This window comes from Dromaius novaehollandiae, chromosome 2 (genome assembly GCF_036370855.1).
Source record: "Dromaius novaehollandiae isolate bDroNov1 chromosome 2, bDroNov1.hap1, whole genome shotgun sequence".
Lineage (NCBI taxonomy): Eukaryota > Metazoa > Chordata > Aves > Casuariiformes > Dromaiidae > Dromaius > Dromaius novaehollandiae.
The window spans coordinates 72,575,179-72,598,647 of NC_088099.1; the positions used below are offsets into that span (position 1 = coordinate 72,575,179).

Genomic DNA, 23,469 nt, shown 5'->3' on the forward strand with positions numbered 1-23,469 from the left:
GAAGTGTGATTCATTCTCAGCCTTTCTATCCTTTGTGGGAGCTTCACTGCTTTCCATCCAACTGCACTCTCCCTGTTCTGTCCCTTTATTACTAAGTAGAAATTTCTAGCTCCAGATCTGAGCATTTCCCTAGTTCTTTGGCAAAGACACTACAGAACACCAGGGCCACCACAACTGAATGCCACCAAACTGGCTCTGGTGCCACAGACAAAGTCTTTTGGAGCACCTTCAAAATTAAACCAGAAGGGTGCAAAATTTGTTAACTCAAACATATGCATTCATCTAACCAATTAAGCCAATAAACACCGCTTTCAGTAACCTTTTCTGGTCCAGTCTTTCTTAGACCTCAGGGGATACTCCTAGCAACTTTAATGTATCTTCTAGATTGGAAGGGATGTTTTTCTCCTGTTTGTGTTGAGATTGCAAACATTTCCTCAGTGCTCTTTGAAAAAAAAACATACCTGGATCATTCAGCAGCATTATCAGGTCAAAAGCTGTGTATCCATTTTTTGCACGCAGATTGACATCAGCTCCTTGATTTAACAAATACTTTACTACTTCTTTGTTTCTTCAAGGGGAAAAAAAAATCACTTACGTTAAAAAAGAATGAAAAAACCCTAATATTTCATTCCCATCCTTCCATGCCATTGCTCCTCAATTAGAACACAGAGGTTTAGCTTTGCAATAGCTAACCAAGTCTAAATTTGTCCAGAAGTTATTCAGAAGTTCCCATGATTCCTTTGTTAGATACCATTTCCTCACTGTGAATTATACTAACTGACATGCAGAAAGTCAGCCTAAAAAAAGCTAATTTGAATAGTGAGTTTCTTAAACTGACCCTTTGACAATGATTTCACAATTTGTTCCCAAACACCTTCCCAATGAAAGGCCATTAATGCATATTTTACTTAGGGTAAAAAAGCATGTATAAAGACAAAGGTCAACCCAGAAGCCATCATACACCACTGTGAACACTTTTACATAACTTCATATTCAGAACAGATAAGAAATTGTATATTTGAAGTCAAATTGACTGGAGATAATTTTTAAATTCCAGACAGTATTTAATTTAGAGATATAAATTAAATAATTGAGAAGGCACATAATCAGTTCCTTAAAGTGCTTAGAATGCAAAAACAATCAGAATTAAACAACAACACAAACACCTTCCAACACAGCTCATAAAAATGAGTCCCATAAAAGGAACTCACCATCCTGTTCCCATTAACTGTCTTCCCCTCTTCTACACCTGAGTAAATAAACAGGGCATGCCTTAAAGTTAAAAAAACCCTATGTACTTCAGCCTGCAAAATAAGCCAACAGACAATGAAGCTGTGGTGAATATATTTAATACAAAACCCAAAGCAGATACTGACCTTGTACAAACACAAACTCGGGCACACACAAGCAATACAGAAAGAAAAAATGTTAAGTAGCAACAGTAGACTGCAAACTCTAATACTGAAGCTGACAAATAGATCTCGATCTCTCCACTTCCAAAGATTGCTTCTAATCCCACTAAATTTTCATTTCTGAACAGACTCCAGATAAAATCAACCTAAAATGAAGGAAGAATGTTCCCCTTTTTCCAGCAAAAAATTCTTCTTATCCCTACCACAGCTCCTCTTTGTACTTCCTAATACATTTTGTCTTCTCCTTAAAATTCTGTCACCCAGACTGCTTTCCACTCCTCCTCTGTGTGGAGTGACACAACCCTCTCCCCCTGCCGCTGCTGCTCCTGAGAAGGCTAAAGCTAAGGTTCTTGGAGGCTGATAATTTTCCACCCCCCAGGAAACGTAAAGGGCAGTACTTGACCATATGCAGCTCTCAGTTGCACTCTGCTTTCCGGGACAAGAGGAGTGCCTAAATATTGGGAACTGAGCAACACCACAGCAGGAACAGAACAGCTGCATTTTAAAAATTACTGGGCACTGAAGTGAATCTTCACCTTTGTGATGGCCTCATCTGTAATAATGGAGAAAAGTTCACCTTCCCCAACAGGTGATCCTGTACCAGACAATACCAACTGTATGATGGAGATCACATGTGCAGTATCAGGCCTGTTTCTGGGGCCTGGTTCTTCAGTGCCACTGTGCATTTATAAAACCTTCTCAGTAGCCTTAGAGAAAGCGACAGTCAGGTCTCCAGTGGACGCATCTCAGAAAAGAAAATGAAAACTGAGGCTCATATAGGGGACTCATAAGAATGGCTGGAAGACTGGAAAGCATGGCGCATGAAAAGGTGAATGAAGTTCCACAACTTGATGTAGGCCTACAACCCTGATATGAGGTGATATTATCTTACATAACACTAAAAATAATCCAAGACTGAAAGCTGAAATCTGCACAAAAGCTCCTGGTGCCAGCCTGGCACATGATGCTCTCAGCTCTTCCAGGGCAAGGTTTAAGTACCCAGGCACACTGTTCATTTATTAAATCCAAAATGGTGTTCATGCCTGTCCTGAGACCGCTATACAGTTTTATAAAATTGAGGCACACAAGTCTCTCAAATTCTTGTAAGAGTTGTCTGCTTCCCAAGTCAACATCCAAAAGATTTTTCTATTTAGATGTTGGAAGAAGAATGAAACTTCTTTATTGCTAGACCTCAACAAAACATACAACTTACCCATGGTATGTGGCCTGCATGAGTGCTGTCCAGCCATGAACATTATCCTGTTTGTCAATATCTGCATTTTTCTCAACAAGGAGCTGGACAAGGGGCAGCTGTCCAGTTACAGCAGCAATCATTAATGGAGATGCGCCATCACCATTAGTAATATTGACCTGACTTGGGTCTTCATCAACAATCTCTTTAACCAGCTGAAAGTTTCCTACGAAACAGTGATAAAACATAATGTACATGAGTAATAGATAGCTATTAATTCAGTGGCTAAGCAGTTATTTTGATTTGCTGACACTGACTAACAATTAGTGGAATTAAAACAGAAAAGTGAAGTATACATTACTTTAAAATACATAGCACTTTAAAACATCATGAAAGTGAAATTGAGTAGATTGATAAGAGTAGACTTATAGGTCGATCAGCACTAAAGAACTGTAATACTAGAGGTTCAAATACCAATGCAAAAATTTGTACTGATCTTTTGTTTCTTTAATTTATCAATACATCTGTCCTAGGTACATAAAATTGTGTCATAAGCAGGAGGCACTGTTTTCCCTCCCTTTTTGTCTATCTGTACCTTTGGTACAATCCCCTACAGAATCATTTTCCAAAATAAATCCACTAAATCATAAAGGCTGTATAACCTGCAGTGCAACCCATGTGAAGACACTGGTAGGGAATGTTTCTATAAAATTGTCATAAAACATAATGCTGTACAAAGAAAACTGATGAAGCTGAAACACCATGATTTGTCCTCAGCAGGACTAGAATCCTCATCTTATTTTCATAGACTGAAATCACAGAAAGAAAGAATTCTATAATCAAAGAAAACAGGGGAAAAGACACATTGAAAGGCGATGGAGACCACCCTTTGCCCCTAAGATGGAAGAACAATACCCTATGTCATACTGACCCTATGTCAATATGCCCCTGACAAAGGTGGTTCACTGCTCTTAAAAACCTCTGCTGACAGAGATTGCACAGCCTCCCAGGCAATCTATTCCAGTGCTTAACCTTCTTGTATTCAGAAAGGTTTTTTAATTCCTCCTTGAAAATTTAAACTAAATCTCCTTCTCTGCAATTTAACAACCTTACTTCTTGCTCAAAAGTAACAGATTATTCAGCACGAGAGGTGAGTAGTCACTGACTCCTTATCTAGATTATGAGAAACAGTACAAAAGATGCTTCTGAACACCTTTTAACCAGAACTTTTTTTTTTTCCTAAATCTGAATGCAGGTAGGAACAAGCCCTTTTAAAAACATATGAGGTAGCCAGGGTCATCTTAAGCAGAGAGCTTACGCTCACCTTTCTGACTAATATTATCCTCCTTTACTTTTTGATGATACATGGCAGACAAAACCAAGGAATAAGCAGCTAAGATTTAAAAAAAAAAAAAAAAAAAAAAAAAAAAAAAAAGTTGGTGACTGAATATGTACTGTTGCAGGAACACGGGCAAAAAGCAGCAGATCATCAGCTACAATCCAAACGGAAATATTCTCACCTTTAAAATATCTTCAAATAGTAAATTGCTTTATGAACACAGGCTGCCTTCAGCTCAACTACAGGCATAAATGTTTTCCTCAGAAAGGCAATCAGAATCCCAGATAAATGAGTGCACTGAAGTGCCTGCAGAGGTTAAGTGAAAAGTAACATCCGCTGGCACTACTCATTTTATTTCTTGGAACAGGAAACATACAGAAGTGATTTTTGTGTTCCAATTCAGTAAGAGACTGCAGATGGCTTTTTTAATACCAAGTTGTATCACAGACTTTGTTAAACAGAAACTTTGGAGCCTACAGAGACTCCAGAGTTGATTTTGAACTCTGGTCTGGACACTTCTTAACAACATCATTTAAAAAAAAAAAAAAAAAAAAAAAAAAAAGGTTATCTGTAGCCAAGAATTTCAGAAGACCCAAAAGGCATTGGTGACCAGTATTCCTCTGACTCCCCTAGAACTCCTACCCAGTACTGACATCTTAAAAATCTCAGACTAAAAGTCACATAGATATGATAAAGGCAGCTGAACTGCCTAGAATTATAACTGACTTGAGAAAGAAGTTTTGGTAGCTTATGTTTAGAGAGTTAACATTTATGAGAGATTCTCATTCCTGCTACCTGTCATCTCTTTCTTCCTCACTATTATGAAAGCCATTTCCAGTTCCAGGAGTTTGAAAAGCCATAAAGTTTCTGAGTTGGTGAACTGAAGCTGGTTAATGCTGGTTAATGAACTGAAAAGCTGCAAGAGCTGGCACTGTTCAGCCTGAGGAAGAGAAGACTGAGGGGAATCTTATCAATAGACAAGTGTCTGAAGGGAGGGTGTAAAGATGATGGGCCAGACTCTTCTCAGTGGTGTCCAGTGACAGGATGAGAGGCAATGGGCACAAACTGAAACACAGGAAGTTCTGTCTGAACTTGAGGAAAAACTTCTTAACTGTGAGGGTAACAGCACTGGAACAGGTTGCCCAGAGAGGCTGTGGAGTCTCCCTCCTTGGGGATATTCAAAAGCCAACTGGACACAGTCCTGGGCATCCTGTTCTAGGTGACCCTGCTTGAGCAGGAGGGTTGGAAAGATGATCTCCAGAGGTTCCAACCATTCTGTAATTAACGAAACAGCAACTTCTAAGCTATCATACCAAACTCAGGATCAGATGTGAATGCTAAGGCCAAGCATGACTATTTGAAAATATACCTCTAACTTTTCAATAGGAATGCAATGACAATAATACTTAGAAGGTAACTTTTGTTGATTTAAAGATGCCTAACTGAAATCTATTTGGATAGACGTCAAGAAACAATGACATTTTCCTTCACATTTCTCATGTACAATTAAAAAAATCTAAAATCCATCAGTAACTGAGAAAGGTACTAACTCAAAGTTCTCCTTCAGGTCGCAGGTCCCTGTTGAAAGAGAGGGGATGAACCACACCAGAGGCTTCATGATTACGTCAGTTAGGAGTAGGCACATGGACAAGCTTGCCATGCATGCATCCCAGTCAAGTGTAAATCCAACTTTCAGGAACATGTGATCAGATTTTCTGCACCACAGTCACAGAAAGCATGGTTTCAGCAGGGATTATTCAATCCACTGTATACACAAGGCTTTACCACATTCAGAGTCTGTCTAAGTGCAAATGAAATACAGTCAGTTTTGCATAGCACGAAGCCCAAGCCAGTAAGACTTCTGGACCTGCGCTGACTCTGTGCTACATGCTCTGCACAACATTCTTCGATTTGGTAGTATAGTAGGATGGACTGCTAAAACATCAAAGCATTTCCATACAAAGTCTGTCCAGGTTCATTTGGACTTACTAAATGGTCACAGTTTGGACACCTAATTCCCATGGTGTTTTCCATCTGTCCTCACTGCCTAACTCCTCAGGCTTTAGGAGAGAGTAGTAGCTCAGCAGAGATGCTGCAGAGCTTTAATTGCATTCCTGAGCGCTGCAATAGGAGGACATATTAGCTCAAATTACAGACCTAAGCCAGCACTGTGCATTCATCCCAGGCCCACTTGAAAATAAGTCTGCTGGAACCAATAACACTTGGGAGCGTGTTGCAGAGAAACACGTTGTAGGTGGGTCTGCAAAAGCCACTCCAGATATAGCTCAGCAGGTGCCGAGCAGGACCTAACAGGCCCAGCAGGGCAAACTTGCTAACTGCACAGGCACTGGGGTACCTGTGCATCATTTTCCAGGACCTCTTTTACAAATGTTTCTTCACTATCTGAGTTCCAAGTAATGGCAAACTGACTTGGGAGGGAACACAAGCACACAGGCTACCCTTTGTGAGACTCTCACACGTCTCACGGGACACCTCTCAGAAGTTCACTGAGCATAAGATTTATTCTCACATAAGAACAGTATCTTTCAATGTTTGAAAAAAATATTAAATAAAACCAACTTTTTTACTACTGAGTGACTCAATTCTCCTGACTGTCTATACAGCTAGGACAGTAAGCTGTAGGTGTTATAATTCAGTTGAGAACATATTTAAATAGCAAAACAGCAAATATAAGAGCAGGAACCAGACAAGGCTTAAACACTGAACCACTCTAGCCTGTCAGAGAGACTACAAACAGTGCAGAGTTTTCTAACCTGTGATATATGAGGAACTTCAGTAGGAAGAGAATAGTCCTGTTTCCCAATCCTGTGCCATCACGTGGCAAGACTCAGGCCAAATCCATCATCTCAGCACTTTTTCCTATGCTAAGATATTCAGGAAAACAGGTAACTAGAAAGTACTTTGCTATCCACTGAGAGTGCAACCCATTAGTGTCTGGATCAAACTGAAATCAACAGGATGAACTGGCTCTTTCTGTTTCCCAAGGAACAGATTTTTTGTGTGCTCATTAAAAGTAACTGTTACTCACCAGAGCACAGGTAAGATTCTGAGATACTTACTCTTTTCTTGAAACAACTTTAAAGAGCAATTACAATGCTCATATAGAGTAGAATCCAACATATTTTTGCAACAATTAGCATTTTTGTTTTCATGATTCAAGTTTATCAAGAAGAAAAAGAGCTTTCTAAAGCAAGCATGGACTTGGAATAACTGGAACTACTAAATCACATCATTTTGGCATGAAGGACACAAACATGAACTGTAAGCACAGATTACAGAAATAATTCTATTTTTTAAATTAAAAGAAAAATAAGGAAAAAACAAAGACACATGTAAAAATGGAACACATTGTCTCAGTTTCTCATTTTAGCAAACAAGCGTGCTCTGCAGTTACAAGAACCAGATATGGAAAAATCTTGTCAGCACTTACCCAATTTCAAAGCATGAAAGACATCAGGTTGCCTCTTTTCTGTATCTGGAAAGATATAAATAGTTGTATTAACAACTGGTACAAAAGCAAAATTTTCTAGTAAAGTCTGTATAGTAAAAGAAAGTAAACAAACTCTACATATAATTACTATAAAACATCTGTTTGGACATATGGAATCAGGAAGAAAGAAAGAACACATAATTTTACCTTCGGGAGGAGTGGTTCACCTGTATGGCTTTCTGTGCAGAGTTAACATTACAAAATATATTATATTATCAGTAGGGTTTCTGCTTTTCAAAGTCTAATCTGTATCAAGAAGTGGCATTTAGAAACTTCTGGGTTTCAAGTCTGAGAGACTGAAATATCAGTTAAGAGCCACAGTAAGGTTCTGTGGAATGGTGTAATCCTCTGTACAGGCATAAACATTCAGCAAGTAACAGACTATTTTGAAAAGTGACTCAAAAGGAATTTTACAAGATGTTTCTTTTTTTTTTTTTTTCCCCTCCTGAGTATTGCCAGATTAATTTGTGAAGTTCACAAAAATACTGCTGATTCAACTACACAGTTGGCTTGCTACTTGTGCATTAACATAGATCCTTCAGCTCCCAGGTCTTCATCCTCAAAATAAGAAGTGTAATTATTACAAAGTTAAAATATTTTGAGTGAAGGATCTTACTTCCTACCGGCTTTCAAAGTGCTTTGAAACTGCTGGCACAATGTAGGATGAGGAGAAAACAGCGACTTATTTTGTTCCTTCCTTTTCTGACTCAAGTTAGAAAAATACATCCTTCTGTTTCCCAAAGTATTAATGACACTACAGAACCAACAGGCTGAAGAGATTTTAAGGAAAGCAAGGAAGTGTAGAGAGATCTCCTCTGTCTGAATCTGCCATTTTTATGATAAAGCGGAAAAGGTTAATGTTCATAGCTTGACTTCAAAGAAGTAATGTGCAATTGCTGGCAAGCCTGAAAAACAATATTTTAAGAGCGGGAACTTGAGCAGGTCCTATGTTTATTCCAGGTTAAAAAACCGCTCTTACAGAAAAAAATGTATGAGCCCACTGTTTGTTGGGCAATGGATTTCAAAACCTAAGTTTAGGAAAGGCCTAGACTCTCTGTACTTGGCATATGAAAAGCCTGAACAAGAGGCAGCCTCTGGGAGCAGGAGAGCATGATGAGGTGCCGGAAGAAAGGGTTATGCAGACCATGCAGCCCGAAACAAGGACAAGGACAGGACGCAGGGAACAACAGGGCTTTTTCAGGCAGTTCAAAATTTTGTTACTGCAGACAGCCCTGAGATGCTTTTGTTTGGGATGCAATTCGTCCTATCTATAGCAATGGATCAAAAGGTAAGTTCTTTTTCTGCTGCCTTACATTTGAGTGAAAGAACTTTTTTTTTTTCTCCAGAATATACTCCAGTGTTCAGAGAAGAATAAAGCTATGGTCAAGCATCATTGTGGAATTATCTGTTTTTTTACCCCTCCCTGCTCCAATTAATTACTATGCTTCTGCTGATGGAAACTACCCCTCAGCATACGTGACAAGAACATGCATCTGCTTTTAATGCAAAGTCTCCAGTTCTAAGCTAAACAGCTTTCTCCAACAGTTTAAGCTGCATTGGATGATTATGGCAGACCTTTCCTCTACACTGTAACTAACTCATGTTTATCGTCAGAGACTTGTCATGGCCAAATGTCTACAGTTAGCCAGTTATGCCTGGTGGCTTGGCTGAATCAAAGTCTGAGCTCCAACTTAACCTATGAGTCAACACGTGACTAAGTTAAAATCTCCTCTGAAGCAGAAAGAAATGTCAGATTTCTGTCCTTGTTTCTTAAAGTAAAAAGGACGCTTGACCTGCAAGAATGACAGCAAATTTAAAAAAAAATTTACAAGTGTTAAGCAAGAGTGGCATGGCTGTATTGGGACTGTGGCTATGTCCATGCTGCAGTGTAATACAGAGATAATTACCTAAGCTTTAAATAAGCCTATTTGGGTAAAGCAGCAGAGAGCTGGGAGTGGACTGACTAACCCTGCGGACTTTCTGCCAGGCCAAGCTGTAGCACCAGGCAGACATTCTTTTTAGGGCTAGTCACATCCTTAGGTTTTAAAGCTTTTCCAAACTCTCTTCTTAAGCACCTCTGAACATCTGTCTACACTATAAAGCACAAATATCTTGAAAGGTGTCCCCAAACAGCCACATACAGAATAAGGTCTCAAACTTTGAAATGACTTAGTGATGCTTAAATGTCCAAAGCAATGTCCAAACCAAACTGTCCCACTTCAGAAGCAGATTTAACACCTTTACTGTTAGCTCCAAACTTTTGGAGAAGGAGAAAGCAGCAAATCCATGATACTTTTAATGGAATTAGTATAAGACACTAATATTTTTATAGAACCTGCTAGAAAGAAAAGCTAAGTTAATTTGGAAAGATATCTGGGAGAGGTATCCAGTACGAATTTTTATTCATCTTCACCTATTTGTACTTTTTATTTTATTTATCCACAAAGAATCTTTAAAAAACTAAATTCATTAGCATTTCAAACTGACAGATAACAGTGAGTAGTTGTGACCTTTCTCTTTAATAAAAATTACATGCAGAAAACTACCAACAGAGTATGAACTTGCTTAGTAATTCAAGTACTCAAAAGTTAGAAAAAAGTTAGTAAAAAAATTAGTAATAAAAGTTAGAAAATTACTACTAACATATTAATCTATTCTGTACAGAATAATCATCTTTTAGTGTGCAGTACTGCATATACTATTTTAGACCGGATGAAAAAATCTGTAGTCAAAGTTAGCTCACATCTTCCTAAACCTTTAGATCACCTAATAAAAGTTATTAACTCTCTCTGTAAAATCTTGTATTTCTTATACCCTTAAATTATCATGGCTACAGCTACACTACCACCACACATTCTTTAATCATAGCATCACAGAATGTTTCTTTATCTGGTCTCTTGTCTCATTCAGTGGACATAACGGATGCATTAACAGACAGAATTAAAGCAACCATAAAAGCAGCATTTCTTAACTTCATTTGACTTGAGATTTGCACTGAAATAACATGCTTTTAATCTAGTTTTGCACACTCACGAGCACAGAGTATGTCCATTTGTATGCATGCATGCATGTGTATATGTTTGGGGGGAGCAGGTTCCTTATGTATTCTATGAAATCCTGAGGTTAATTCACTGATAAGAAGTTTTACAAAGACATTTAATCTTGATTGTGACACTCCAACTGTTGGAGATTCTACACCTCTACTAACTCACTCCAGGTCTTAGTTCTACTGCAAAACATATTTCCCATTCAAATTTTTCTAATGTTAACCTCACAAAATTTTTCTCTGGCTGACAGGTAAAGAGGCCCTTCATTTTTGTGCTTATGTAGACACTTTATTAATCACATCTATTAACCACCTTACTATGAAACTACACAGACTGAAATTCTTTAGTCTTTCACTGTAAAGCAGGCTTTCTAGATTTTATCTCTTGTACGTTTTCTTTAAGTTTGTAATATCCTTTCTTTGACATCCTCTCCAGTTTTCGACATCCCTAATTCAGTACCATGTCAGGTAGGTCTTTTTCATTTTCTTCCTAAATAAGCATCTGTATCATGCATTTTAAAGATCAAAACAAACAGTAAAGAAAATCTTTTAAAATATTTCAAACACAATTTTCACTGCAAAACAGGAATTGTCATGCTAATGCGGAGGAAATCCGTGAAGTTGGGTATGCCTGCCCTACCCAAGATAGGTGTTTCTAAACCAACATCTCCTAGATCAAAGGAGTCTAGTTACATGTTTTAAAGAACATAATGTTCATTAAAAATTACCCCTTCAATTTGCAAATATATAATCAAAACTTCAGGAAAGCAAAACAAAAAAATTAATGTTCCATACCTGCCTGGGGTCTGATCGTTGTTAGAGATTCCAGGTAGTCCTTCATCTCTTTGTGTTTGAAGCCAACAGAGATTTCAAAAGGTGTTTTATGTAGTACATTCAGGTGATCAGGATTGGCACCTTTGTCCATGAGCTGCTGGGCCAAGCTCACCTTTCCGCTAACAGCTGCCAGCATTAAAGGACTCCAGCCCACTGTCTTCACAGTGTAATTACAGTCAGCTCCCCAGTCTAGTAACAGACGGACCACTGCCTCATGTCCATGCTGGGCAGCTGCCATTAGCGGGGTAATATCCGGTAGGTCCTCTCTGCTGCTGTTCAGTAAGCTTGTACTAAAATTGTCATAGTTGTCTACGAACGCCCCAGATTCCAGCAACAGCTTCACCATGCTGACATGGCCACTCCTGGAGGCCATTGTGAGCACGCTGGCACCTAACTTGTTCTGCGCATTGAGATCAGCACCATTCTCCAGCAGGATGTGAGCCACGCTTATATGTCCAAACCTTGACGAAGGGAAAGGAAGAAAATGAACTCCTAAGGTGGCAGCGGCTTCTCACAGAAAACTGACATACTCTTAACATGGAAAATCTGGTTACCAAATTGGCCTACTAATGGAAAGGACTGAGATACTACATGGGATCATGTACACACCACTACATGTGACAGTGGCCACCTTCACTGGAGAGGTGTTCCTTCCTGCATTGCTTTGCCTGGATAGGTTACTATGCTCATAGTCCAGGCACTGCTTTAAGAGGCTGTCCTGGCCAAAGCAGCAATGTGCTAGCCTCATTTTTAACTGCAGGAGGATATCAAAAGTATAAATTCCATGAACACTTCATCCTCTCATTTCCAGGCCTGTGTCACAGTCAGGAATCAAAGTCAGCTTGTTTGCATAAGGTAATTTTTCTGAGATCCTATGTATCCTGCCTACGATCAAATGAGTGGAATAAAAACTTTGACCAATCAATGATGAAGCAAAGAAACACACACACACACACAGAAACACACACACAGAAACACACACACAGAAACACACACACAGAAACACACACACAGAAACACACACACAGAAACACACACCAGACCACTTCATGAAATGGTTAGACGATCTTTCATATTTGCACCATCTCTTCCTCTCCAGTTTCACCATTAAGCCAGTCTTAATACCACTTGACTATCGGAGGCTCTGGTAATTTGTCAGGAAGCTACAGCCAATCATGCAAGCCACAAACCCAGTGAGCTAGCTACCAGTGAGAAAATGGAAATCCTTTATCCCTCCTCAGCTGAGGAGACATTCCACATTCTTATAAAGATTATATATATTGTGCTTATTGATGCAGATACTGTGCATTACTATATGCTTGTGTAGCGTTTAATGCAATCAAGCTTGGATCCAAAAAGCAGCTCTTTCTTCTACAGTGCAGCAAAACAAATGTTATTTGAGGAATCACTACAGAAGGCTATTAACCACTAACAGCAGACAAAAGACTAGTTTCCTTGTCTTGCTTCCAGAAAACACACAGTTGCAGAAGGAACCTTCCAGGGACTGTCTAGTCCTTAGGTCTATCCATGTAGCTTAACGCTGTGCCTGTCACCACGGTAGATCCTCAGCTACTGTGCACACGCTTAACCTTATCCACATATGCTGTTCAGTAGCCAAAAAATTAAACACGTACATACTTTGAAACCTATGTTTGAAAGGACTCTGTATTTTCTTCACTTCTTTAAAACAATTAGAGGGTTATGGTGATTTGGGTTTATTGTTTTTAGAGAACAAGTGTAAGGTTTTCATTAAGGCAAAAAAAAAATCCAGTAATGTTTCTGCAACATTTATCCTCCCCCCCCCCTTTTTTTTTTTTAACCTTCAAAAAATAACAAAATTGTTGAACCTTGTCTTCCTTGTTCTTACTGGAAAACTAGCTGTGTGACTCATTCTTTGGGAACTTTCAATGGGCTTTAATTGAACAGAGAATGTTGACTTTCAAACTTTTCTCTTTCAAGTATTTTAATCTGTTAAGAAACCCAAAAAACATTTTTCACTCAAGCATTCAATTATTATAGGAAAACACTGTCCTCCAATTTTGCAAAGTATGGATGATAATCCACAGGGTATTCATATATGTAAAGATAGGTACAAATGCAAGCGTTAGCAACACTGGAACCTTCTGCAACTCAGTGAGTGATACCAAAACTATTGCGACAGACGAAGAAAGATATCCAGTTTTGTCATTAAAATTGTAAGAAACGATTTTCCATATCCTCCAGTGAGCCATTTAGGAAAACAAGGAAAAGCCAAGTGAAGTGAAGTATAATGAAGTAAATGGAAACACTTTAAATCAGAATTTTCTCAACAGGTAGATAAAAAAACAAGAAATTAAATAAATTCATGTGTGTATTTTACTTCCACCTAGTGAAAAAAGAGGCGTAGTGTTTTCATGCTCAGGTTACCTTCAAAAACTCAGAAAGCAGCGATTCCACACTAGTTTTACTCATGAATTAACTAAACATGCCTACAGCTTTAACTGCCACATCTTTAAATGCTACCTTAACAACGCAGGCGCCCATGGGGTGGGGGTGGGGAGGAGAAGAGTTAACGCTCGATTTCAGCACTTACTTAAATCTACACTTCACAACCCATTCTCAAGTCAGAGTCATCTTCCGGAAAGAAAACAGGTGACTATTTAGATCTACCATAATACCCACCTTTAAAACACAGATATATTAATCGGACCGTGCAACGTGGCATTTCGCTCGTCCGGCAAGCATGGACGCTTACGGGGGGTGCAGCTTTCCGCAGCTTTCCTCAGCCTCCGCCAGCAGTCCCCCAGCCTCCCCCCGGGAATCCCGCGGCCCCCAGCCCTCGGCCCCGCCAGCGGGGCAGGGCGGGCGCGAACCCGCGGTCCAGCGGGGCGCGGAGCAGCGGCAGACCGCGCGGGCGGAGCCTGCGCAGCGGCCGGCGGATGGAGACGCAGCCTACCCATACCTGGCGGCCTGCATGAGCGGGCTCCAGCCGTAGTGGTTGCGGCTCTGCACCGAGGCTCCTTTCCGCAGCAGAAACCGCACCAGCTGCTCGTGGCCACCGGCTGCCGCGAACTGCAGCCCCGTGTTGCCGGCCTCGTCGGTGCCGTCCACGGGCACGGGCAGGGCGGCGGGCACAGCCACCCCCTCGCCGCGGGGCTCCACCGCCCCCTCGGCGCCGCCCGCGGCCTCGGCGGCGCCGCCGCCGGGCGGCCCCAGCAGGCGCTGAGCGGCCTCGCAATCGCCCTGCTCGCAGGCGCGGAGGAGGAGCTGCACCGGCGCGGACACCCCGCACTCCCCCATGGGCAGCGCCGCGCGCCCCGGCCCGGCGCGGCTCGGCGGCCGCGAGGCGGGACGCAGTGGGGAGGAGGGGCCGCCCCGGCCGGAGGAGGCGGCGGAGGGGGCCGGGCTCGCTTTCGTGCTGCGGTTACTCATTCCCAGCCCGAGAGACGTATCCTCTCTGCCTAACGCGATATTCTTCCCCCAGCCATCACAGCAAGTCTTCGTTATATAGCTTATTCACTCTCACTCAATGTAGTTCCCTCCCACACTTTGTAACGACTTCTGCAGTTTGGCTCAGTCGTTCTGTGCCAGGCCCGTTCTGGTTATGTTATCCTCCAGCCTGTGCTTGCACCTTCCTACTTCGTTCTTCCTTCAACTCAGGTTGGAGCCAAGTGATTCCCCAACAAAAATACGTTTTCTCCCAGACATCACTAATCTGCTATTCTTTTAGTTTAAGGCGTCTAAGACTCGGATGCCTTGTGGCATGGTGGTGGTGTTTGGCCCCCACCTCCTTAAAATCCAAGTGTCTTCTGTCTAGCTTTGGCCTTCTAAATAACCTGAAATCCTTTCCAGATTATATTGATTTACAACAGCTAAAGTGAGGGGGAAAAAAAGAGCACCAATATAATAACTCTCTGAGTGCAGTCGACTGATCATCTTAGAATATTGTATTGTGTCTCTGTAAGTCCTGGCAAATCACTGTTAAAATCTGTGATAACAATAGGACATGTTACTGACTGTAATGGACCAATGGTGGAGGGTTTGGGGAAGTGAGGACTAGAAGAAGTTATGGGCAGGGTAGCGAAACCACCAAATGCCACTAAAATTAAGCCATTTAAAGCCACTGGTTTTAGACAGTGGCTTCCATATCTTCCATTTTATGTGGCTTTCTTCCTCTGATCCACTTGCAAATATGGACTGCAAGACCTTCATGGCAAAGGGCCCAACAAAATACACTTGGAGAAAGACTCCAGCAAATAAGAGTACTGGCTGTGGTCATGGCACCTCGTACCAATTCTCTAGGGAAGCGCAGAACTAGATCTTCTCAGCAAATAAAAAAATGACTTACACCTTTGCAAATTTATTATTACCGAAAGAATATGAGATTGCTAAACTGGGTAAATATTCAGTCATACTTCCTCCATTATACATATCCTGTTAAATGCCTTCTTTAAGCATAAAGATGCTTATACTGGCCATCATCTGAGGCAAGATTGTTGGCTGGGTAGACTTGGCCTAGCCCAGTACAACCATTCTCACATTACTGCAGTATGCAGAGCTTGCTATTATGACTGAAACTGGACAGTGCAATTGCTTTCATATGAGATTTCAGAGCTTGAACGAATGGAATGGAAAGAGTAGTTAGTGCAATTCAGGATTCAAGAAAACTGGGTCATACTTATCATATCAAAGTGCATGCTTGGCTATCGTCTAATTAATGACAGGCTCACTCCAGTAAGGTTTATCTTTGAGATAACCTATTGAACATGTTGATCATACAAATTTATGTTACGTAGCTGATGATTATGCTATCAAATTCTACTAATGAATTGAAACTATAGACAAAGATACTATGCATTTAATAAGGAACCTTACAGCAAAAGATGCAACTCTTATTTTAAGGAACTCATTAATAAGTAATAAAAAATATTGGCTGCGGTTTACGAAAATCAGAGAGGAAATTATTCATGCTAAATTCTGCTGCTGTCATCTGATGGTCGTTGCTGTCCTCAGTCAGCATCCTAGGCATTTATACGTGTATGATCGCTCAGTGAGTTCTACCACTGATAGAGAATCAAAATACCGCTGAGAGGGGAAAAATAATCAAATTTCTTATGAAATGAATCAAGTGCTATTCTTATGATTGTTCGGTACCAAGTCCTCTGGGAAATATAGGATTTGACTTCTTCACCAACAACCCAAGTCTTTCAAACTAGTTATTTGTTTACAAAAATGGTGAGTTCTTAAGCAAGAAGACAGGAGGAAAAAAAAACGAAGATTCTCAAGTGCAGACTGCATTAGTCCTTTGGAAGGTCAACTGCATCTGCATTTGTCCACAGTCAGTGAAAAACAAATTGTTTTTGACAAAAAATTGCTTCAAGTCACCACTATACTAATTTGGGTAGGTCTATGTTGGATTGCACTGAGGTTAACATCAGTATAATTTAAAATGACATAAAAGAAGTGAAGAATGAAAAGAAATGACTTTAGACTAAAGGAGACAGAGGAAAGCACAAAGAACAGAACAGGTACACCAAGAAAGTAGAACAGATAAGGCAAGACCAAACATGTAAGGCCAAAATTTGTAAAACTTTTCTAACAGAAGTCTCCACTGAAAGTGATATTGAAACCCCAGCAGGGAGATAAATGGCCCAATATAAACTCTATTAAAGCTATTCATAATATGAGGTGACAGATAGAAGATAAACCTAGAGCCATCTTTCTACAAGAGATGGAATTCATCATTTGCAAAGCAAAGCCTAGGGAACTATTAGGGCGTCTAATGTGACTGTGGAACTTGTAAAGGAAGTATAATATGGTGAATGTTCCACTGCACATGTAGAGCTATAAACTGGCCAGACAGGAAGACAAAAAATTCTATTGGTCCTACAGTGCTAATAGTACATAATACAAATGCACATATCCTCATGCCATCAAACAGGAGGAAATTTCTACTTCATATATAATTCAAGGTCACATAATATGAAAGACTGTACAATTACCATCCTAATGAAAAGCTTCAGAAAGGGACAAATGCAAGTAGCCAAGAAATCTGTTCCAAAGAAATCCCTAAAACCAGAGATACCTGACATTCATAATCTTCATTACAAAAGTTTGGAGAAATGATGGCATCTCAAATCCCCAAATATGATGCCATGTTTATATGGCTATTCAAGAAGTAAAAGGCTTATTTTCTATTCTAAAACCTTACTGATGTGAAGCACAAGAAAGTCATACTTCTGAGAAAAAGAAAATTGAAATTCTTAAGATGTGTTGTGTGTGAAGACTCTTGCATATCTCCTGAGTGAAAACAAAATAGACACAAATATTAGAAACACCATCAGAGAAAAGCAGATACTTGTCCAGTATCATTAGACTCATATTTGTTAACTTTGGTCTTTTCAGGCATAGAAATAGAAATAACCTTGAGAAAATGACTAAAAAGAATGGTAGTGAGTGCCTACAGTAGGAAGTGACTAAGATTAATTCTACCATAATATCTCCTTCAGTTCCTGGTTCAGAATTTTAATCATGGCATAAATAAGAGGTCTCCATTTCGTCTCCTGTAAACATCTGCTATAACTTTTTCATGTATATCTTTCTGAATATGCCATAATTTTGCTGAAACTTTCAAAAGCTGTTTGGAACTCTGCATTTTAATTCACCATGTCCACACAAGAATGTATGAAAAATGGGTAACATTTCAAATATCATAGACCTTGAACAGTCCCTTCAGTAACATGTGCACATAGATGCAGTTCTGTTAGAATACTTTACTTTTTTGCAGTACATGCTTGCTATTTAGCTAAAGAGAACATTTATATATATGCAACAGTACATACCTAGAACAAGTATTCCTATGCCTTTGGCATGTATTTCCTTACTATCTTTAAATTATCGTGGCTTGCATATGATCCTCTGAGCAAGGTATTTTGTATGTGGGTGTACACTTATATGCATGTATGTACATATATGGATTGTACATACTTGCTTTCTATGGATTTGTACTGGCTTGCCCATATCAAAATTACCCAACGTTCTTCAGACTGACAAAAGACCCCTGAAATAGCTGACGCTTGTCAAGTCTGTGTTTTTATGCCATTTTATTTTTAGGCCTGCACACCCACTGCTCTTCCTCTCCTCTCAATGCCTGATGTGCTCTGTCTCTGCCTACTCACCATGCACCAAAGTTCACTCTACACCCAAAGGCTGCTCTGTGAGACAGAGTCATGCTGGAGCACAGAGGACCTTATCAGCCCCCCTTCAGCATGCACAGGTGGGCAAGAAAGCACAGCGTGATCCCTTTCATGTCTTGTCCACATTATGCAGCTGCCGCAAATAACCACACCTTGAACACAAACAGAGTATTAAAAAAATCCTGAGCATTAGCAGAACAGTGATCCCATAATATTTTGAATATATGATATTTATATTATATATTTATAGATATAATATTTTATATATTTATATTATATATATATTTATATATATATAAAATATTTTATATATAATATTTATATTATATATAATATTTTAAAAACACAGCCACACTTGTGCCAACAAAGAAGAGAATAAGCAGCCAAGGCTGGGGGAGGAAGCTGTTTCTTTGCAAGGCAATGCTATTTTATGCACATTTAAAGTGACTGTGAACAATGGCCCATGCGTCCAAATGCGTCCAATAACCCATGGCTGGGTATATTTGTAACTTAGCTGAATCTTCTTTTTTGTCCTTGAGGAGATTTTCTACCTGTCTGCAATATATTTGTCCGCCATGTTCCTCTGATTTTTGCTTTTCTTTTGAGAATACATAAGTTTTGGTTATTACTAAAACTAGAAACATTATTCTGAAACATATTATTTGATACTTTCTTTTCTCCAGAAAGTATGAATTTAGGAAACTCTGTGAATGTTGGTTTTATTCAAAATGCAGTCTCTATCAGCTGATACTTCTTTACGCCCCATTTCTGCTTTATAATTTTGTTTAATTTTGATTAGAAGTACAAATCTTTTTCTATAGATTTTTTTTTGTTAGAACTTCAGATGTGGAAAATTTTAAAGCCTCTGGAAAATTTAATACCTCTGATTTTTCTATAATGTAAGTGTCATCATTATAATATAAGAATATTTAAAAATTGTAAAATAGTTTATCTTCAACTTACCTCTTTAAGTTTTCTCTATCTGAAGACCAGATTAGTCCAATTCCTTTAATAATCCCATGCCTTTAGTTGAAGTAAATAATGCCTGCAATTCAAACAGATATTTCATTAAACAAAAGATAAACTCCTAATTTCACCTATTACATTTGCTGTAAGTTCTTATGCACAATTACATATGGATGTGTAAATTCTTTTTCTCTTACTGCTTTTTGAAAAGTTTCATTGATATTTTGTTTCTTCTTTTTTGGAAAAAATACTATTTTGCTTTTTAAAAATAAACTCTTCAAATGTATTTATTATTCCATTGATTTTCTGTTTTGACAATTGACAGCTGATTAGATCCTTCTAGATAAGTAATTATAGGTTTTAGATGACTTGTTTGCTTTCTCTATTTCCTTCTAACTAGAACTCCTAAAGCAGCTCAATTTATATCTCACTAAATGTACTTATTAATCTTAAAAAAATTTCAGAACCAATTGTTTTAAATTCCAGTGTTATTAAACGTGAAAGAGCCAATATAACTGCTTAGAAGGAACTTTTCCATTAAAATGTGCTTGCAAGCTTTACTGATATGGGGCAATTCATTTACCTTGTTAATGCTCAAGTTTTTTTCTGGGGCTTATTTTTACATTCAGGGCAGAAATTTTGCCTAGATCTTTATCCTTTAGGTATTCCAGCTGGGATATTTCAGTCTTCCCATCTTAATTACATCCTACAAACTCTTCAGAAGGTTTAAGCAAAAGTTTCTTTGACTTCATGTTTTTTACAGCTTGTCCAAATTTATTTGTGAATGCAACTAATTTATCCTTGATGATTTTTGTATTAACTTCATTGCTGTTCTTTGACTTGTTTAATTTCCTCAGATTAATGTGCTTGGGCATCATCCCAGGGGAACTACCATTTACTAATATTGCTTTCAATCCTCACTCTAGTGATGATCACAGAAAGCTTTTCCAGTTCCTTTGTCGTAATGGCATTATTCTAACTGAGAGCTGACTATGCAGAAGGGTAAGGACAAATGATAGCTCACTTCTGTTACTTACATATGCTGTGACCTTTCCTACATCTGTCAAAGCAAGCTGATGCTCTTTGAAGACCTTCCCTCCTTTTTTAGATTTGTCTGAAAGGTAGCTATGCTGGTTACCTTCTGCATTCTTGGCTGATCGTTTCCTGACTATCGCTGGTTGCAGAATGCCTCCTTCAGTCTTTTAACGTGGATATTATGTAAGTTCCTTTGTTCCCAGCTTCACATTTTTTCTCTCTAAACCATTTTAATCGTATGATCGTATTCTTGATTTCATTCTATATTACTCTAATACTTAAAAATAACCCCTGCAGCATAACTGTCCTGTTTTCTTTTTCACTGGTCTTAATTAAAACTCTGTCCTGAATTTTGCTCTTTACATATTCTGCATCTCCCCCAATCATTTCTTTTGGGAGTCCATGGACAACTCCTTTTTTCTTTGATTCAATCAAAAAAGGCCTCATTTGCTTACTATTTCTTTTATCCTATTCTAACTAGTTTGCAACCCTACACAAAGGGAAAAACCCAGGACTGTTTGTTCCAGATAACCCAACCTAAATCAGCAGCATATGCCAGAAATGTTGGCTTTATCTTAAAGATTTCCCCCTCCACTAGCCAGCAGCTAGCGTTTCCCAGCTGTAAACTCAATATCAACAACGTTGGTCAGGCTTCTTTTATGCAGAAAGGATGGCAAGCAGCAAGACGTCATTATTATTCAGCATCCTTCTGTCCAGAGCAAGGCCTCTACAGTAGTTGACAGCCCCTGTGTTAGTTGTGACGTGTCATTTTTATTAGCATCTAGGCTTGGGCCTACAGTAGGCAAAATCAGAAATACCTCATAGCTGGCATTCCCCATTTTATGTATGTGCCTGTCTGGTAGTGACCAGACTTTTTCCACATCCTTAGCATCAAAGTTGTTTGCATTCATCACTCAGCAGTGCTGGTGAGCACCACCTGGCATTGCAGACCAGGCTTAGTCCCTGTCTGGGAGTGACCAGAGTCCTTTGCTGGTTGTCTTGAAAAGCCTCCAAAACCAAGTGATAGTGCAGTAAAAAATATCTGTAAAATTCACAGAAAAATGACAGCTCAATACTAGTGTTTAAGATCCCTGACGATTTTGAGAAAAGTGCAATGTTTTCTTCAGCTTAAAATAAATTATAAAGTTTAGACCAAATGCCACATTTTTTTTCCCACAGTTCTATCGAGTCATGAAACGGACTGTCCATTATCCCAGTAACAAATGGGGGGGGGGGGGAGACATTTGTCTTTTATATTTCTAACGAGGTCACATTGGTTGCAATTTTTTTTTTCCAACCAAGAACACTGTTTTCCTCAATGAAAGAGGAGCTTGTCATTAAATCCCACGGCTGCTGGACTCATTTTCTGTTTATTTTGAGAGCACGCACTGTTCCACCGGCGCCAGGAGGCTGCAGCCCGGCTTGGTAGGGACTCACTTCCTGCAGCCCGAAGCCCTCGCGCCGCCCGCCCCAGACTGGTGCCGGCAGGACTGCGCCCCCTGCCCCACGGGCTGGCTGCCGGCGCGGCGGCCGCCGGGAGGGAGGAGCCCGCGGCGGCGCCGGGCGCGCTTCCTGGAGGGGGGGGCGGGGGTGGCGCCGGCTCAGTAGTGCGCCTTGTGCAGGCTTGGGAAAACTTTGCGAAGCTCCCCTGGGGCGCGTGTCTCCGCGTTCGCAGCTACCTGCGGGCATGGGCAGCCGCGTGGGGCGCGGCGTGTGCTGGGGCAAGCGGGGCCGCGGCCCCCGCGGCGGGGGCGCGCTGCTGGCGCTGGGGCTGCTGGCGGCCGTGGGCTTCCTGGCGTGGCGGCACGGCCCCCCGCCCCGCGCCGCCCCGCCGCCGCCCGCCGACGCGGCGCGGCTGCGGAGACCCGTGTACGAGAAGCCCGCCCCAGAGCCCGGGGCGCTGGGGGAGCTGGGCCGCGCTGTGCGCCTGGAGCTGAGTCCGGCGGAGCTGCGGCGCCAGGAGGAGAGCATCGGCCGCCACCAGATTAACATCTACCTGAGCGACCTCATCTCGCTGCACCGCCGCCTGCCCGAGCGCTGGAACCCGCTGTGAGTACCGCGCCCGGCCGCGGAGCCCAGCCGCGCCCGCCGGAGCCGCCCCGGCGCCGTGCCGCTTCCACCTGCCGCTTTTAGGATACCGTATTTGCCCACAGGATCAGACCTGTGCCATTTCACCTGGCTTCTGCCCTTCTAAAGGGCAGAAAAGTGAACACGTTGATGGTGGGTGTGTTTGTGTACCTGGGAGAGGCTGATTACCTCCACTAGCGCCACCAGTCTTTCGCCCTTTATAAGTGGTAGCATCCTGCAGTGTTTCTCCCGCTGCTGTCCCCTGCATTGATCGCTGATTAGGGCGATTTAGGCAGCATACCTTTAAAATCACCTCCACCTTTACAAATGTTATGCTTCCTAAACTTTAGCTTTGTGCTGTACTAGGAGTAAAACATCTCCTGCCACACTGTATGAAGCAAATTGTTTTGACAGCAAGAGTATTCAAATACAGATTTACCAAGACTATGCTGCTTTCACATAATGTAGAAGTGTCCCCATAGGTGCATAGCCACCTTCTAAACTGGGGCTTCACCTGTTTCTGGATAATCTGCTCCTGGGACAATTGACCAAGAATGTTGGCATCAGCAATTTTAAAATAAGGATTAGGTGCTATTGGATGAAATGGTTTCAGTTCAGGCAGTCAGCAGGTCACTGGAGTCTTGGTGGCTGTGCTGTGCAGCAGGTCTGAGTGTATGATCGGTTCTGGCCTACTACCCTGCTTTGTTCAGTCATTCCTCTCAGAGTGGGCTGTCCTGTTAACTAAACAGCCAGCTGGTGAGAAGAAAAATCTTAAACTAAGAGTAGAGTTGACCAATTATGGGTATGTGTCTCTAGCTGAACGGGAAAGTACCATGGCTGCTCTGAACTCCTCAAAGTCCTTCCCTCTGTTTCACTGGGACTTAGCTTCAGC

General features: G+C 40.8%; 2 protein-coding genes across 5 annotated transcripts in view; one reads left to right on the plus strand and one right to left on the minus strand.

The window, feature by feature from the left end:
• Nucleotides 1-14,694, minus strand: part of ANKS6 (ankyrin repeat and sterile alpha motif domain containing 6) — a 37,545-nt gene extending 22,851 nt beyond the window's left edge. For 3 of the 4 annotated variants that reach the window (XM_026093905.2, XM_026093906.2, XM_026093903.2), the window contains exons 1-5: nt 14,276-14,694; nt 11,296-11,795; nt 7,395-7,439; nt 2,626-2,830; nt 462-568 (exon numbers count right to left, since the gene is read on the minus strand). In XM_026093905.2, coding sequence (XP_025949690.2) covers nt 462-568; nt 2,626-2,830; nt 7,395-7,439; nt 11,296-11,795; nt 14,276-14,613 — 1,195 coding nt within the window. In that variant the 5' untranslated portion in view covers nt 14,614-14,694. Of the gene's footprint in view, nt 1-461; nt 569-2,625; nt 2,831-7,394; nt 7,440-11,295; nt 11,796-13,995; nt 14,243-14,275 lie in introns of those variants that run through there. The other variant, XM_026093907.2, reaches the window with a different exon arrangement.
• Nucleotides 14,695-22,018: 7,324 nt separating this feature from the next.
• The window catches only part of GALNT12 (polypeptide N-acetylgalactosaminyltransferase 12), a 50,193-nt gene continuing 48,742 nt past the window's right edge, over nt 22,019-23,469 (plus strand). Inside the window, exon 1 of the mRNA XM_026093892.2 lies at nt 22,019-22,559. Within this exon, the coding sequence (XP_025949677.2) occupies nt 22,198-22,559 (362 nt within the window). The 5' untranslated portion in view covers nt 22,019-22,197. The remainder of the gene's footprint in view (nt 22,560-23,469) is intronic.